This window comes from Salvelinus alpinus, chromosome 6 (assembly GCF_045679555.1).
Source record: "Salvelinus alpinus chromosome 6, SLU_Salpinus.1, whole genome shotgun sequence".
NCBI classification, from domain to species: Eukaryota; Metazoa; Chordata; class Actinopteri; order Salmoniformes; family Salmonidae; genus Salvelinus; species Salvelinus alpinus.
In genome coordinates, this window is record NC_092091.1 from 69014238 (window position 1) to 69030861 (window position 16624).

The 16624-nt window shown below is 44.0% G+C and overlaps 1 protein-coding gene across 3 annotated transcripts in view; it reads right to left on the reverse strand.

The window, feature by feature from the left end:
* Positions 1-1618: 1618 nt before the first annotated feature.
* The window catches only part of cntln (centlein, centrosomal protein), a 148044-nt gene continuing 133038 nt past the window's right edge, over positions 1619-16624 (reverse strand). For all 3 annotated transcript variants that reach the window (XM_071407647.1, XM_071407646.1, XM_071407648.1), the window contains one exon: positions 1619-2647. In XM_071407647.1, the coding sequence (XP_071263748.1) occupies positions 2537-2647 (111 nt within the window). In that variant the 3' untranslated portion in view covers positions 1619-2536. The remainder of the gene's footprint in view (positions 2648-16624) is intronic.

Consider the following 16624-nt stretch of genomic DNA (forward strand, 5'->3'; position numbering starts at 1 on the left):
AAGAGGCTTCTGGGTAGTCATTTGAATATGTCACATAAATAGAGGCTGAGTGTCAAGCAGACAGGGCCGGATGGCAAACATGTTGACTATGCATTAAAAGACGGCGAGAGAGAGAGAATAAAATAAAAAGGGGCTCCATGCTAATTTGTGCGACTCTACACTACACGCCCCCCCCCCTCCTTCCTCTGTTCTTGTATCATCCCCACTGCACGCTGGATTTCTCAGTTATTAATGTTTGTCATTAGCAGCATTACGCCAGAGGACAGTGACTAGGGAGAGAAACCAAGCACAAATTTATATGGGACAAATATTGACAATAGCTCGCTCCTGGGTATTCGACGGAGAATAAAAGATGCAAACTATGTTAATGAATGGTAATTAACCACTGGGGCATAGTGCTCCCCGGGATCACAGCTAAATTGGTCCCTGTGTTGCTGGAGAGACAGTCCTGGGCTAATCCACCCTTTATTATAGAAAGATAAAGGAAAAAAATGACATCATTAGCATATATTTGAAAGGGGGGTGGGATAAAAAGTTGAATTATTTCTTGTTAATTCCTGAACGGATGATTTTACATAAGGTTGTTAATTGTACTTAAAAAAAGAGGGAGAAGGAATAATTTAAAACAAAGGGATGAGAAAGGAGGAGAGGAAGACATGATCAGAGAGAGAGAGAGAGGGAGAAGTGTGGTGGTCTCGGGTGTAGGACTCCTGCTCAAGGACAGAGGAGACCCAGATCACGGTTTGATATTCACTATGAATAATAAAAGAAGAGAAAGAGAGAGGGAAGAGAGAAACATAAAAGGGCTGGAGAGGTACGTCAGGGGTGAGACTGCTCCCTCTCTACCACTGGGCTGCTTGTGTGTGTGGCCCACTGAAGACCCTCGTTAATGAAGTCAACAGTGGGGGTCGCTCATTACCGTCGGAAACCATGCTGATGGTCTACCAGTCGCCTGTCAATCATCTGGGAGACAGGGAGCCTCGCCTCCGCCCGTCCAATAGAGGAACTGAATCATGGTCCATCACTGTCAACAAGGCAGGACAGAGTCTAGATACACTACTGTCTTTCTATTAGCTACAGTTCTAGGTCTCGCTTTAAAAATATATTTTTATCTCAACGAGACTAGCCTGGATATAAAAATGATTTGGTCTTTAACCACTGACCCAACAGTACATTCTGGCCATGAAAACATTGCAGCACATGATGCATCAAGAAAATAATAATTGTTTTAAAGTGGCAATATGTAACTTTTCGTGCAATAGAAATGTGAGTTATAGATCCATCATTCCACTTGAAAGTAAGTCTAAGAAGTGGTAAATCCGTTCTATGTGCGCTGTTCTATGCTTCCCGTTCTTAAGTTTGTTTTTGTGTATTTTACTTTGGGTTTTGTACACCAGCTTTAAACAGCTGAAACAACAATATTTTTGGTTATGGAAAATATATTTCACAGCGGTTTAGATGGTACAATGATTCTCTACACTATACTATCTTATTTTGTTACATAAACTGACATTAGGCAAACTATTAGAGTTTTAGCAACCAGGAAATGGTGGAGAGATTTCTGCATAGTGCACCTTTAATGTGACATATCAATAACCTTGACTCCATAGTGTAAAAATAAAACAATTGGCAACACTTTTATTTAAATTCAGTTTCAATCAATTAACAATATAACATAATTACCTATTGCAGAATACAATATGAAGTGAACACACAAATGTAAATAAAATACATTTCACAATACACCTAGACATAACAAACAAAATGTATATTTTATGATATCATTCACGTTAAAAGCATTTGGGTCACTGAAACGTGAATGGAACAATGGAATCCAATCGGTCCAAATGGGACATGGAATGCATGTGTCGGGTTTGAGTCCAGTATATCCTAAGAGGAGAGAGAGTATGTCTGCTTCTTACTTTAAGAGTGTACTTTTTCTTTCGTTGAGTCTGCACTGTTGGGTCAGGTCCCACTCCGAGCACCCTGGGGGGTCCTTGAGATCCACAATAAATTACTGAAAATATCTAAATAAAAAAACCATAACAAATCATGTCTAACTTGAAGTAAAAACGTAAGCATAATGTTATCATCACCTCAGGATGGCGTTTGGAGTAGGGAGAGAAAGAGAGCGTTTGTCTCTGTACTGTAAATTAGCCTGACGCTAAAGGGCCCTGTCTCGCAGATGGAGCGCGCTAACCACTAACGCAGATGTTGGGGGCTCATTTACAAAGGCTGGGCCCCGGCACGGCACTAGACCGCTGCGTGAGCGAGTGGCTCGGAGTGAGTCGACAGCGCTTTTCTCGTAAATATTGGTTCTGGAAGCGCGGCGTGGAGGCAACTTCATACACGTGCGCGCTCACGCACACACACACGCACACACACAGAGAGAGCAACTTCATGTCGACTTGGCCAACTCAGCCCCCGCTGAGAAAGAAAGGCCTGGGCACGAAGGAGGGATGGAGAGAGAAGAGGAGGAGGAGAGTGAGAGGATGACAGTTTTTCCCAGCCGCAGCCCTCAGCCCCGGAGTGGGAGTCAGGCGATTTCGCTGACTGGTGTTGTGAGCGCGGCCAGCGCTTCTGTCAGCACTTTCCTCTCCTTCATCTTCACACACAGCACCTCCATTAGGAGAGCAGCAGAGGGGATCTGTGGAGGGGGAGGGGAGAGAAAGAAGACAGAAAAAACACAGAACAGTTCAAGTGTGCTTTTTGACACTTGGCATCTTTTCAGAGGGCAGGTTTGTTGTTATTGTGGTACAGTATAGAGAGGAGAGAGAGGTTGGGCCTGAGAGGGGCAGTAGAGAGAGGTTAGGCCTGAGAGGGGCAGTAGAGAGAGGTGGGCCTTGAGAGGGGCAGTAGAGAGAGGGGTTGATCCATGTTTAGTGTTTTCCACAAAGCATTTCTTAAAAACAGATTACGTCGCACTAATGAAAAAGGAACAGCTGAGCACTTTGTTATTTTAGGATGTGCTGAGGTACACCATATATACAAAAGTATGTGGACACCCCTTCAAATTAGGGGATTTGGCTATTCCAGCCACACCTGTTGCTGACGGGTGTATAAAATCGAGCACACAGCCATGCAATCTCCATAGACAAACACTGGCAAACACACCCGCACTGAAGAGCTCTGACTTTCACCGTGGCACCATCATAGGATGCCACCTTTGCAACATGGAAATAATCATAGGATAATGGTCTGGGACTGTTTTTCATGGTTCAGGACCCTTAGTTCCAGTGAAGGGAAATCTTAACTCTACAGCATACAATGACATTCTAGAAGATTCTGTGCTTCCAACTTTGTGGTAACAGTTTGGGGAAGGCCCTTTCCTGTTTCAGCATGATAATGCCCCCGTGCACAAAGCGAGGTCCATACAGTAATGGTTTGTCGAGATCGGTGTGGAAGAATTTAACTGGCCTGCACCTAGCCCTGACCTCAACCCCATTGGTATAATCACCCAAAATCAGCACATGTCCTCACTAATGCTCTTGTGGCTGAATGGAAGCAAGTCCCCACACCTATGTTCCAACATCTAGTGGAAAGCCTTCCAAGAAGAGTGGAGGCTGTTATAGCAGCAAAAAGGGGGGGGGGGGCAACTCCATATCAATGCCCATGATTTTGGAATGAGATGTTGGATGAGCAGGAGTCCACATACCTTTGGTTCTGTAATGTACATACTGGTGTTCTGCTAGTCAGCATGCTCTCTGAGTGTTCAGTGTTGTATACGAAAGGAGAGGAGGACTCTAGACTAATGAGAGTTGCACTCAGTGTTAAAGTTGAGAGGAATAGTTTGGGTTTCTCTCACTGTGTATGTGTGTGTGGTTTCCTTGCTGCAGGCGAGGGAGAGAGAGAGGGGGCAGTCTTAACCTCTGCGCCCCGGCTAATTTTGTTTTTCCTCTTGCCTCTCAAAACCGACACAAGGACTTTATGGAAATCAGGCCCTGGCGATCAAAGGCAGATATATCACACATAAATATTCACATCAACTCCGTGCATCCGCTCTGAAACGCTGGGAAACCTATTCATTCCTGTAGTGGGGTTTTTAAAGTCTCGCTGTGGCCAGATTTGAGTAGTAGTGGACTGAAGCTGGCTTAGCTCTGAAACTCATAAAAAGTTGTATTATGCTTTAATCATAAAATATGTAAACCAGATTAGTACTAAGTACTGGAGCTTAAAGGTTCTCTTCACGCTCAGATCTTGAAAGTGAATTGAAGTGGCTTACTGGAGGAATTATACAGAAGTTACACATTCAGGATGTTTATTTAGCTCTTTCTGTCTGTCACGCACACACGCAATGCTGAGACACCTCTCTGTTCCTCTGAGTCTCCTCTACCACTGCTGAGACACCTCTCTGTTCCTCTGAGTCTCCTCTACCACTGCTGAGACACCTCTCTGTTCCTCTGAGTCTCCTCTACCACTGCTGAGACACCTCTCTGTTCCTCTGAGTCTCCTCTACCACTGCTGAGACACCTCTCTGTTCCTCTGAGTCTCCTCTACCACTGCTGAGACACCTCTCTGTTCCTCTGAGTCTCCTCTACCACTGCTGAGACACCTCTCTGTTCCTCTGAGTCTCCTCTACCACTGCTGAGACACCTCTCTGCTCCTCTGAGTCTCCTCTACCACTGCTGAGACACCTCTCTGTTCCTCTGAGTCTCCTCTACCACTGCTGAGACACCTCTCTGCTCCTCTGAGTCTCCTCTACCACTGCTGAGACACCTCTCTGCTCCTCTGAGTCTCCTCTACCACTGCTGAGACACCTCTCTGTTCCTCTGAGTCTCCTCTACCACTGCTGAGACACCTCTCTGTTCCTCTGAGTCTCCTCTACCACTGCTGAGACACCTCTCTGCTCCTCTGAGTCTCCTCTACCACTGCTGAGACACCTCTCTGCTCCTCTGAGTCTCCTCTACCACTGCTGAGACACCTCTCTGTTCCTCTGAGTCTCCTCTACCACTGCTGAGACACCTCTCTGTTCCTCTGAGTCTCCTCTACCACTGCTGAGACACCTCTCTGCTCCTCTGAGTCTCCTCTACCACTGCTGAGACACCTCTCTGCTCCTCTCTGCAGAGACAACACTCCACAGCACAGGGCTATGGGAGAGGAGACCGAGAGGGTCATAATGATGATAATAATAATAATATATGGTATTTAGCAGATGCTTTTTATCCAAAGATACTTACAGTCATGCGTGTTTACATTTTATGTATGGGTGGTCCGGGAATTCTGGCTTTGCAAGGACAATGCTCTACCAACTGGGCTACAGAGGACCACATAATGATAACTATGATTGATATGGCTAAATAAAGGTAAACATACTGATTGAGAAGTGTACCTCAGTCTAGTCTGGCTTAAGTGTGTGTAACTCATAGTCTACATAAACACAACCTTCCTTATTCACAGAGGTGACCTATCTGGTTTGTATGCTGTGTGTATTCTGGCAAAAGGGCCTCAGTACTTCTGCACGGAGCGTTTTCTTTTAGTAGCCGTATGGGTTACATTTGTGACAGTCAGTGAGATCAAACACAGAGCTTGCTACCTGGGGCAGGTGAACACGCAGGCCCTGGAGCGACACACACACTGTACTCATGTCTCTGCCTGCTCTCTCTAATGGCACCAGAGGGACCGCTAGGACCTGTCATTACTATGTAACCGCTGCTTTACAGGGGCCCTGGGCCCCTAGGGCAGCATGCACCTTTTCAGTGGACACCCCATGAATGTCTTTCAGAACCCGTCCTAGAACCTGTTTTGTTCCTTGTCAGTGACTCTTTGTTAGTTCCACCTTCTGTTTGAGTGACAATTTTTGGTTTCTTGCTGGGGAACGTACCAAATTGTTAACTAGCAACAACAACTGGGCCCTAAAAGACACCCACCAGAAGAGACAAACAAAATAAAAACCCCAACCAAACTTAAAGACAGGAAGTTAACCAAAAAGTGGAGCAAAACGAAAACAGGGAAGATCAGATATATTACAGTTTTTTTAGATATCAACTGGGCCAGCACAGGTGAAACAGCTTCTGACTAACGGGATGACAAGCCAGCACAGGTGTAACACATACTGACTAACGAGGTGACACCAATCGGTGCGCCCAACATGCTAACGTCCAACCCCGAAATATAAATGGAAAAACCAAAGCCTGTAACACCTTCCCCCTAGCCCCCATCACTATTCAATAGGCCCTGCAGACCAGAGCGATTGTCTGGATATGTTTTCATTAACACGGCCCGGTCTGTTAGCGCTGACGTGCTAAGCTACCCACGTTGAAAGTCTGTGTGTGTGTGTGTGTGTGTGTTGAGAGACTGACAAGAGACAATATAAGGTGGCCGGGGGCGCGACGTAAAGGTGGTTTTACCAGACCAATTAAATGCCACTGTTATTCCAGTGCCTGGGGCGCCGCTGGAGGCGGGGAGCCGTTCGCGGTACAACACCGGGGCTCCCATTGTGCGTTAGACGCCATTATGTGCACAACACCTCCCTTAACCGATCGATCATTCACACGCTTTTTGTTCTCCCTCGGAACAGGTTAGCAGGTTTCGAGGGCCCAATTTGTGTGAGGAGAGGTAGACATGCATGGTGTTAGTGTGGAAGTCTAGATAGAAATGGAAAGAGGGAGGGGGACGACAGAGACAAAGGAGCGGTAACAACACATTTTTTATTTGTTGCATTGCAGCAATGTTCTCTTGCAGCAGGGTGATCTGTACCTCTTAGAAATGTGATTGACTGATTGGTGGACTGATTGATTGAATGCTTGTTCTCCAGGGCCCTTGCATACACCACTGAAATGGTACAATATGTTCCTGGTACAATATGTTTTACCGTCATTTATAAAGCGTCGATAAGACACCTCCAATCTAGGCCACCGCGGGGAAGGAGCTACTTTACATGATCACAGGGAAACACTTTATGATCTTTGATCTGCTCACTTTTGTTTGAAATCAAAGTTATCAAACGGGGAATAAACAACAAGGAACAAAACAACAACACACAAAAGCACCCAAGACCTACTAAAAAAAGTCTGCATTTGATTATCCCGATAATGAACATGTCACATGCAGATTAAAAAAATAAAAAAAATAAAAAAACTCAGGTGAGTAAAAGGAAAAAAATCACCAAAGTCTATTCTTCTTCTCCTTCTTTCTCCTTGGTAATTACAGTTCTCTCCCTCTTTCTCTCTCTCGTTGCCGTGTTCCTTTCTATTCTCCCCTTTAGGGCCCCGGGAGACTGATATGAAAGGGAATTGGACACTTGGGGCCATAGATACTGTAATTAAAAATCTTTGCCTTATTTTTGAGTTGATATTTAGTTGGGAAACATCATCAGGTTTGTGCAACCTGTGTTATTAGAGCTGACCTAAATACAACCCATATTAAACGCTTCAGCAACGCTACGGCAGGCCTTTGTTTTTCACTCATTAGGAGTGGAAATGAGGTGATCATCACAGACACAATTCAGGTATAAATACATTAAGGTTATATCCACACAAAAGGATGCTGCAACGCTGCTGAAACCCTTTTATACCTGTTGGCAGAAACACACCATACTGTACAGTCTACTGAAGTGTGTAATCCTATCACAAATCTTGATGACTTGACTGTTATGGTGCTGTTTCACAGTAGTTTGACTTTCTTCAGCAATGAGCCCTCATAACAGGCTAACATTACTCAACAAGCCCTCGTAACAGGCTAACATTACTCAACAAGCCATCATAACAGGCTAACATTACTCAAAAAGCCATCATAACAGGCTAACATTACTCAACAAGCCATCATAACAGGCTAACATTACTCAACAAGCCCTCATAACAGGCCAACATTACTCAACAAGCCCTCATAACAGGCTAACATTACTCAACAAGCCCTCGTAACAGGCTAACATTACTCAACAAGCCATCATAACAGGCTAACATTACTCAACGAGCCATAAAAACAGGCTAACATTACTCAACGAGCCATCATAACAGGCTAACATTACTCAATGAGCCATAATAACAGGATAATATTACTCAACAAGCCATTATAACAGGCTAACATTACTCAACAAGCCATCATAAGAGGCTAACATTACTCAACAAGCCATCATAACATGCTAACATTACTCAACAAGCCATCATAACAGGCTAACATTACTCAACAAGCCATCATAACAGGATAACATTACTCAACAAGCCATCATAACAGGCTAACATTACTCAACGAGCCATCATAACAAGCTAACATTACTCAACAAGCCATCATAACAGGTTAACATTACTCAACAAGCCATCATAACAAGCTAACATTACTCAATGAGCCCTCATAACAGGCTAACATTACTCAACAAGCCATCATAACAGGCTGACATTACTCAATGATCCATAATATACAGGTAAACATTACTCAACGAGCCATTATAACAGGCTAACATTACTCAACGAGACATTATAACAGGCTAACATTACTCAACGAGACATTATAACAGACTAACATTACTCAACGAGCCATTATAACAGACTAACATTACTCAACGAGCCATTATAACAGGCCAACATTACTCAACAAGCCCTCATAACAGGCTAACATTACTCAACAAGCCCTCGTAACAGGCTAACATTACTCAACAAGCCATCATAACAGGCTAACATTACTCAACGAGCCATAAAAACAGGCTAACATTACTCAACGAGCCATCATAACAGGCTAACATTACTCAATGAGCCATAATAACAGGATAATATTACTCAACGAGCCATAATAACAGACTAGCATTACTCAACGAGCCATTATAACAGGCTAACATTACTCAACAAGCCATCATAACAGGCTAACATTACTCAACAAGCCATCATAACAGGCTAACATTACTCAACAAGCCATCATAAGAGGCTAACATTACTCAACAAGCCATCATAACAGGCTAACATTACTCAACAAGCCATCATAACAGGCTAACATTACTCAACAAGCCATCATAACAGGATAACATTACTCAACAAGCCATCATAACAGGCTAACATTACTCAACGAGCCATCATAACAAGCTAACATTACTCAACAAGCCATCATAACAGGTTAACATTACTCAACAAGCCATCATAACAAGCTAACATTACTCAATGAGCCCTCATAACAGGCTAACATTACTCAACAAGCCATCATAACAGGCTGACATTACTCAATGATCCATAATATACAGGTAAACATTACTCAACGAGCCATTATAACAGGCTAACATTACTCAACGAGACATTATAACAGGCTAACATTACTCAACGAGACATTATAACAGACTAACATTACTCAACGAGCCATTATAACAGACTAACATTACTCAACGAGCCATTATAACAGGCTAACATTACTCAACGAGCCATCATAACAGGCTAACATTACTCAACGAGACATTATAACAGACTAACATTACTCAACGAGCCATTATAACAGACTAACATTACTCAACGAGCCATTATAACAGGCTAACATTACTCAACGGGCCATTATAACAGGCTAACATTACTCAACGAGCCATAATAACAGGCTAACATTACTCAACGAGCCATCATAACAGGCTAACATTACTCAATGAGCCATAATAACAGGCTAATATTACTCAACGAGCCATAATAACAGACTAGCATTACTCAACGAGCCATTATAACAGGCTAACATTACTCAACAAGCCATCATAACAGGCTAACATTACTCAACAAGCCATCATAACAGGCTAACATTACTCAACAAGCCATCATAACAGGCTAACATTACTCAACAAGCCATCATAACAGGATAACATTACTCAACAGGCCATCATAACAGGCTAGCATTACTCAACAAGCCATCATAACAAGCTAACATTATTCAACGAGTCATTATAACAGGCTAACATTACTCAACGAGCCATTATAACAGGCTAACCACAAGAGGTTGGTGGCAACTTAATTGGGGAGGATGGGCACGTGGTAACGGCTGGAGCAGAATAGGTGGAAAGGTATCAACAACATCAAACACATGGTTTGATGCCATTCCATTCACTCCGTTCCAGCCATTATTATGAGCCGTCCTCCCCTCAGAAGTCTCCACTGAGGCTAACATTATCCAATGAGCCATCATACCAGGCTAACATTATCCAACGAGCCATCATAACAGGCTAACATCATCCAATGAGCCATCATAACAGGCTAACATCATCCAATGAGCCATCATAACAGGCTAACATCTTCCAATGAGCCATCATAACAGGCTAACATCATCCAATGAGCCATCATAACAGGCTAACATCTTCCAATGAGCCATCATAACAGGCTAACATCATCCAATGAGCCATCATAACAGGCTAACATCATCCAATGAGCCATCATAACAGGCTAACATCATCCAATGAGCCATCATAACAGGCTAACATCATCCAATGAGCCATCATAACAGGCTAACATCTTCCAATGAGCCATCATAACAGGCTAACATTATCCATTGAGCCACCATAACAGGCTAACATCATCCAATGAGCCATCATAACAGGCTAACATTATCCAATGAGCCATCATAACAGACTAAGATTATCCAATGAGCCATCATAACAGGCTAACATTACTCAATGAGGCCCAAGCCCTGTCCAACAGCCAAGCTATATGCTAACTCACTTTAGAATATCCACTTTCAGCATCAATCCCTTTTTGTGTGCCTACTTCAACAAAGTCGGCCAGTGTAGAGCACCGAGGAAAATAATTAATGAATGCAGTTCCAGAATAATCTTGACTGGCCAACTTAAACCAAACTCTATTAGTGTACAGCGTCTTTGTCTGAATAAACTATGTAGCTTGTGATCACAGTAAACACAGAGAGGAAGGTTATAGTCTACTTTGGTCTCGTCACACAAACCCAGTCGCCCACCTCCCCTAGGGCCCCTTGTCCCCACAATCTCTGCCTTGGCACATTTACAGTACAAAGTCTGAGAATCCCCCCTTCACACAGCACAGTCACTGCTGATTTAATTAGCCCAATCATTAAACAAGGCTTCATTAGAGTCACTTCTTTCTGAAGGAACAACACTAGCTGGAGCTCATCGCTGTTCCTTGTCATTACTGCAGAATAATTGCCAACTGCAGAATAATTGCAGATGATATCCGCCATCACTATGCCAGCGTTGACAACAAACAAACACGCTTGAGAAGTTGGTAATATTGTTGTTTGGGCATGGCGGTGCTTGACTCAAAAGTTACAATGGTTTCGGTTGAGTATGTAAGTAAGTAGCCTTGCACATGCCTTGGCTTGTGTGAGCTGGAACTGTTCACAGGAGCCTGTCTGCTGTTTCTGTAGCATGAGGCAGCTTGATGTACAAGTACACACCCTGGACAGGACGCTAGTCTATCTCTTGTTTCTGTAGCGTGAGGCAGCTTGATGTACAAGTACACACCCTGGACAGGACGCTAGTCTATCTCCTGTTTCTGTAGCGTGAGGCAGCTTGATGTACAAGTACACACCCTGGACAGGACGCTAGTCTATCTCCTGTTTCTGTAGCGTGAGGCAGCTTGATGTACAAGTACACACCCTGGACAGGACGCTAGTCTATCTCCTGTTTCTGTAGCGTGAGGCAGCTTGATGTACAAGTACACCCCCTGGACAGGACGCTAGTCTATCTGCTGTTTCAGTAGAGTGTGGCAGCTTGATGTACAAGTACACCCCCTGGACAGGACACTAGTCTGGGTCACATGACAGCCTCAACAAACAGCAATGTTTACAGGTAGACTCAGCCATGCACTAAGTAAACAGGAATATCGGGTTGAATTCCGCAACAACTAGGAGCGTTGAAACGCGAGGCTAAACTTCTCAGCTGTTTTGGTCCCGTAGCTATCACATTGTAGCAATGTGTGGCGCCCCCATGCACATGCGGCAGGTAGCCCAGTGGTTAGAGCGTTGGGCCAGTAACCGAAAGGTTGCTAGATCGAATCCCCGAGCTGACAAGGTTAAAAATCTGTCGTTCTGCCCCTGAACAAGGCGGTTAACCCACTGTTCCTAGGCTGTCATTGTAAATAAGAATTTGTTCTTAACTGACTTGCCTAGTTAAATAAAGGTTAAATAAAAAATAAAATGCTCAGATACACTGTGTGAGAGCAAAGTCTTGCATCACGCTCATCTGCGGTGCTGCTCGTGGCAACGTCATATCGCTGAGTCTCAGTTAAAGTAGTGTTGTCTAAGGGCTCTTGATTGAAATACAGGCCCAGATATGTAGAGTACACTACAGTAAAGATATTAAGTTAATCTTCTCTTAATGGACCCTGGGTTGACACAGTGCAGTGCCTATAGCAACCAAACTCCTCCCCCGAGGGTACTGAAGGGTAAATATTACCGCTCAATATCACACCAGCTTCCGCCACCCTCTAGTAAAACTTGAGCGTCCTCCCAATCGGCGGTCGTAAAGGGCAGTGCGCCGACGACTTTTCAAATGTTCTTTTTGGGGGGGGGGGGGCTGTCAGGAGGGTTGAGTAGAAGGTTAAAGCTACAGTCTGTGATCTGGGACTCTGTTCAATGGTCATTTCAATTCAACAGGGCTTCTGTTTTGTTGTTTATCAAATCCCAGAATGTAGCTTTAAAATGAGTGTGAAAGAGGATCTAGGGAGGGACGGGGAGCAGTTCATTATGGGCCAAACAAACTGCAGATTGAAGGCCATATGCGTGTCCCAAATCACACCCTATTCTCTATTTTCAATAGGGCAGTGGCCAAAAGTAGTGCACTAAATAGAGGATAAGGTGTTATTTGGGAGGCAGAGGACCATATATGCAGTCATTTCCCCGTGTTCATAAAACCAGGCCCATTAAACTCAGCTCCAGTCAATAATTAGGATGCCACAAATAAACCAAGGCAATTAAATCAATATGGGCCTGGGCCATTTCAACCCCATTCTCCCTGGGCTGGTGATTGGCTAGACACCCTGTGGCACAGGGCACGTCTTCAGACACTACATCTTAGTGCTGTGTTATTCATGGTGGTGTGTAGTGGCTGGTGTGGGTCCGGGGCCCCCTGGCTAGTAAATTATTATGAGAGGAGGGGAACACCAGTGGAGCTGGGTAGGTGTGTGTGTATACAGTAGGAGCCTAAGATGGTGTTCTACTGAGAGATATTGGGCTTTATTTCATTAAAAGCCACCGGGTGGAGAGCAGAGGAGTGAGAGAGAGCGAGAGAGAGAGCGGGAGAGAGAAGGAAAGAGAGTGAGAGAGGGGGAAAGAGAGAGAGGGAAAGAGGGGGAGAGAAAGAGAGAGGAGGAAATTAGATGCAATGTTTTATTTGTACAGTCGTGGCCAAAACTATTGAGAATGACAAATATTAGTTTTCACAAAGTCTGCTGCCTCAGTTTGTATGATGGCAATTTGCATATACTCCAGAATGTTATGAAGAGTGATCAGATGAATTTCAATTAATTGCAAAGTCCCTCTTTGCCATGCAAATGAACTGAATCCCCCCAAAACATTTCCACTGCATTTCAGCCCTGCCACAAAAGGACCAGCTGACATCATGTCAGTGATTCTCTCGTTAACACAGGTGTGAGTGTTGATGAGGACAAGGCTGGAGATCACTCTGTCATGCTGATTGAGTTCGAATAACAGACTGGAAGCTTCAAAAGGAGGGTGGTGCTTGGAATCATTGTTCTTCCTCTGTCAACCATGGTTACCTGCAAGGAAACACGTGCCATCATCATTGCTTTGCACAAAAAGGGCTTCACAGGCAAGGAAATTGCTGCCAGTAAGATTGCACCTAAATCAACCATTTATCGGATCATCAAGAACTTCAAGGAGAGCGGTTCAATTGTTGTGAAGAAGGCTTCAGGGCGCCCAAGAAAGTCCAGCAAGAGCCAGGACCGTCTCCTGAAGTTGATTCAGCTGCGGGATCGGAGCACCACCAGTACAGAGCTTGCTCAGGAATGGCAGCAGGCAGGTGATGTGTGAGTGCATCTGCACGCACAAATGAGGCAAAGACTTTTGGAGGATGACTTGGTGTCAAGAAGGGCAGCAAAGAAGCCACTTCTCTCCAGGAAAAACATCAAGGACAGACTTATATTCTGCAAAAGGTACAGGGATTGGACTGCTGAGGACTGGGGTAAAGTCATTTTCTCTGATGAATCCCCTTTCCGATTGTTTGGGGCATCCGGAAAAAAGCTTGTCCGGAGAAGACAAGGTGAGCGCTACCATCAGTCCTCTGTCATGCCAACAGTAAAGCATCCTGAGACCATTCATGTGTGGGGTTGCTTCTCAGCCAAGGGAGGGGGCTCACTCACAATTTTGCCTAAGAACACAGCCATGAATAAAGAATGGTACCAACACATCCTCCGAGAGCAACTTCTCCCAACCATCCAGGAACAATTTGGTGACAAACAATGCCTTTTCCAGCATGATGGAGCACCTTGCCATAAGGCAAAAGTGATAACTAAGTGGCTCGGGGAATAAAACATCGATATTTTGGGTCCATGGCCAGGAAACTCCCCAGACCTTAATCCCATTGAGAACTTGTGGTCAATCCTCAAGAGGCGGGTGGACAAACAAAAACCCACAAATTCTGACAAAGTCCAAGCATTGATTATACAAGAATGTGGCGCCATCAGTCAGGATGTGGCCCAGAAGTTAATTGACAGCATGCTAGGGCGGATTGCAGAGGTCTTGAAAAGGAAGGGTCAACACTGCAAATATTGACTCTCTGCATCAACTTCATGTAATTGTCAATAAAAGCCTTTGAAATGCTTGTAATTATGAAATGCTTGTAATTATACTTCAGTATTCCATAGTAACGTCTGACAAAAATATATAAAGACACTGAAGCAGCAAACTCTGTGGAAATGTATATTTGTGTCATTCTCAATACTTTTGGCCACGACTGTAGGGCAGTAGCGAGGGGTGACAAGATAATAAAGATCTAGCCTTGTGCAGATAACCAGAACACTTTTCCTAGAAATAACTAAGTGTGTTTGTACTGTAGCTACCAGTAGAGAGCGATCTTATTAAAGTATTCACATGAACACACTACCAGTAGAGAGTGGTCTTATTAAAGTATTCACATGAACACACTACCAGTAGAGAGTGATCTTATTAAAGTATTCACATGAACACACTACCAGTAGAGAGTGGTCTTATTAAAGTATTCACATGAACACACTACCAGTAGAGAGGTCTTATTAAAGTATTCACATGAACACACTACCAGTAGAGAGTGGTCTTATTAAAGTATTCACCTGAACACACTACCAGTAGAGAGTGGTCTTATTAAAGTATTAACATGAACACACTACCAGTAGAGAGGTCTTATTAAAGTATTCACATGAACACACTACCAGTAGAGAGGTCTTATTAAAGTATTCACATGAACACACTACCAGTAGAGAGGTCTTATTAAAGTATTCACATGAACACACTACCAGTAGAGAGGTCTTATTAAAGTATTCACATGAACACACTACCAGTAGAGAGGTCTTATTAAAGTATTCACATGAACACACTACCAGTAGAGAGGTCTTATTAAAGTATTCACATGAACACACTACCAGTAGAGTGGTCTTATTAAAGTATTCACAGCGTTCAAACACCATCACCCATACACACTTCATCTACCACACCAACACTGAAAATACAATAGTTCCACACTCAAAACACACACACACACACACCTCTTCAATCAATTCCTCACTCTCTGTCACACACACACACACACACACTAAACTAGCCACTGTGTCAGGGCCTCTCCCTCTGTCCTTGTTATGTTGACGTGTGGCTGGCTGGTGTGGTGTTGACAGTGACAGTGAGCCTGACGGGGCGGTGGGTGGTGGTGGCTGTGGCCCAGAGCCAGACACAGTAGACAGACGGACAGCCCGGTGACTGATGGTTCTGCTATTGACAGTGCCACTGAGATAATAAAGTGCTGTCCCACAGGCAGCTCCATTAGGGCCTGACAGTGACAGGACTGGGCTGCTGCAGAAGGAGTCAGGACACACACACACACACCCACCCACCCAGTGACAGCCAGCCAGGCAGTTAAGGACATGGATCTCTCTCTCCTGCCCTCTTTCTCTCGCTCTATCTATTTCTGTCTCTTCTCCTTTTTAACTGCGGTGACAGGGCAGTGTAGAGGAACAGGGCAGATCATATCCCTGTTAAGGAAGCCTTGTTATTAGTGCGACTGTCACAGGCAGCAGGGTGACAGACAGGCCATAGTGTTCACTGTTTCACATTCTCCTGATCACTGAGCAACTCAAATGGATGACAGGAAGACAGAACAGTTGTTCTGTGGAGACTAGTGGTGCCTGCTTTCTAGAATATTGTCATTTCTATTGATGTACAGTTAAATCGGAAGTTTACATACACCTTAGCCAAATACATTTAAACTCAGTTTTTCACAATTCCTGACATTTAATCCTAGTAAAAATGCCCTGTCTTAGGTCAGTTAGGATCACCACTTTATTTTAAGAATGTGAAATGTCAGAATAATAGTAGAGAGAATAATTTATTTCAGCTTTTATTTCTTTCGTCACATTCCCAGTGGGTCAGAAGTTTACATACACTCAATTAGTATTTGGTAGCATTGCCTTTAAATTGTTTAACTTGGGTCAAACGTTTTGGGTAGCCTTCCACAAGCTTCCCACAATAAGTTGGGAGAATTTTGGCCCATTCCTCC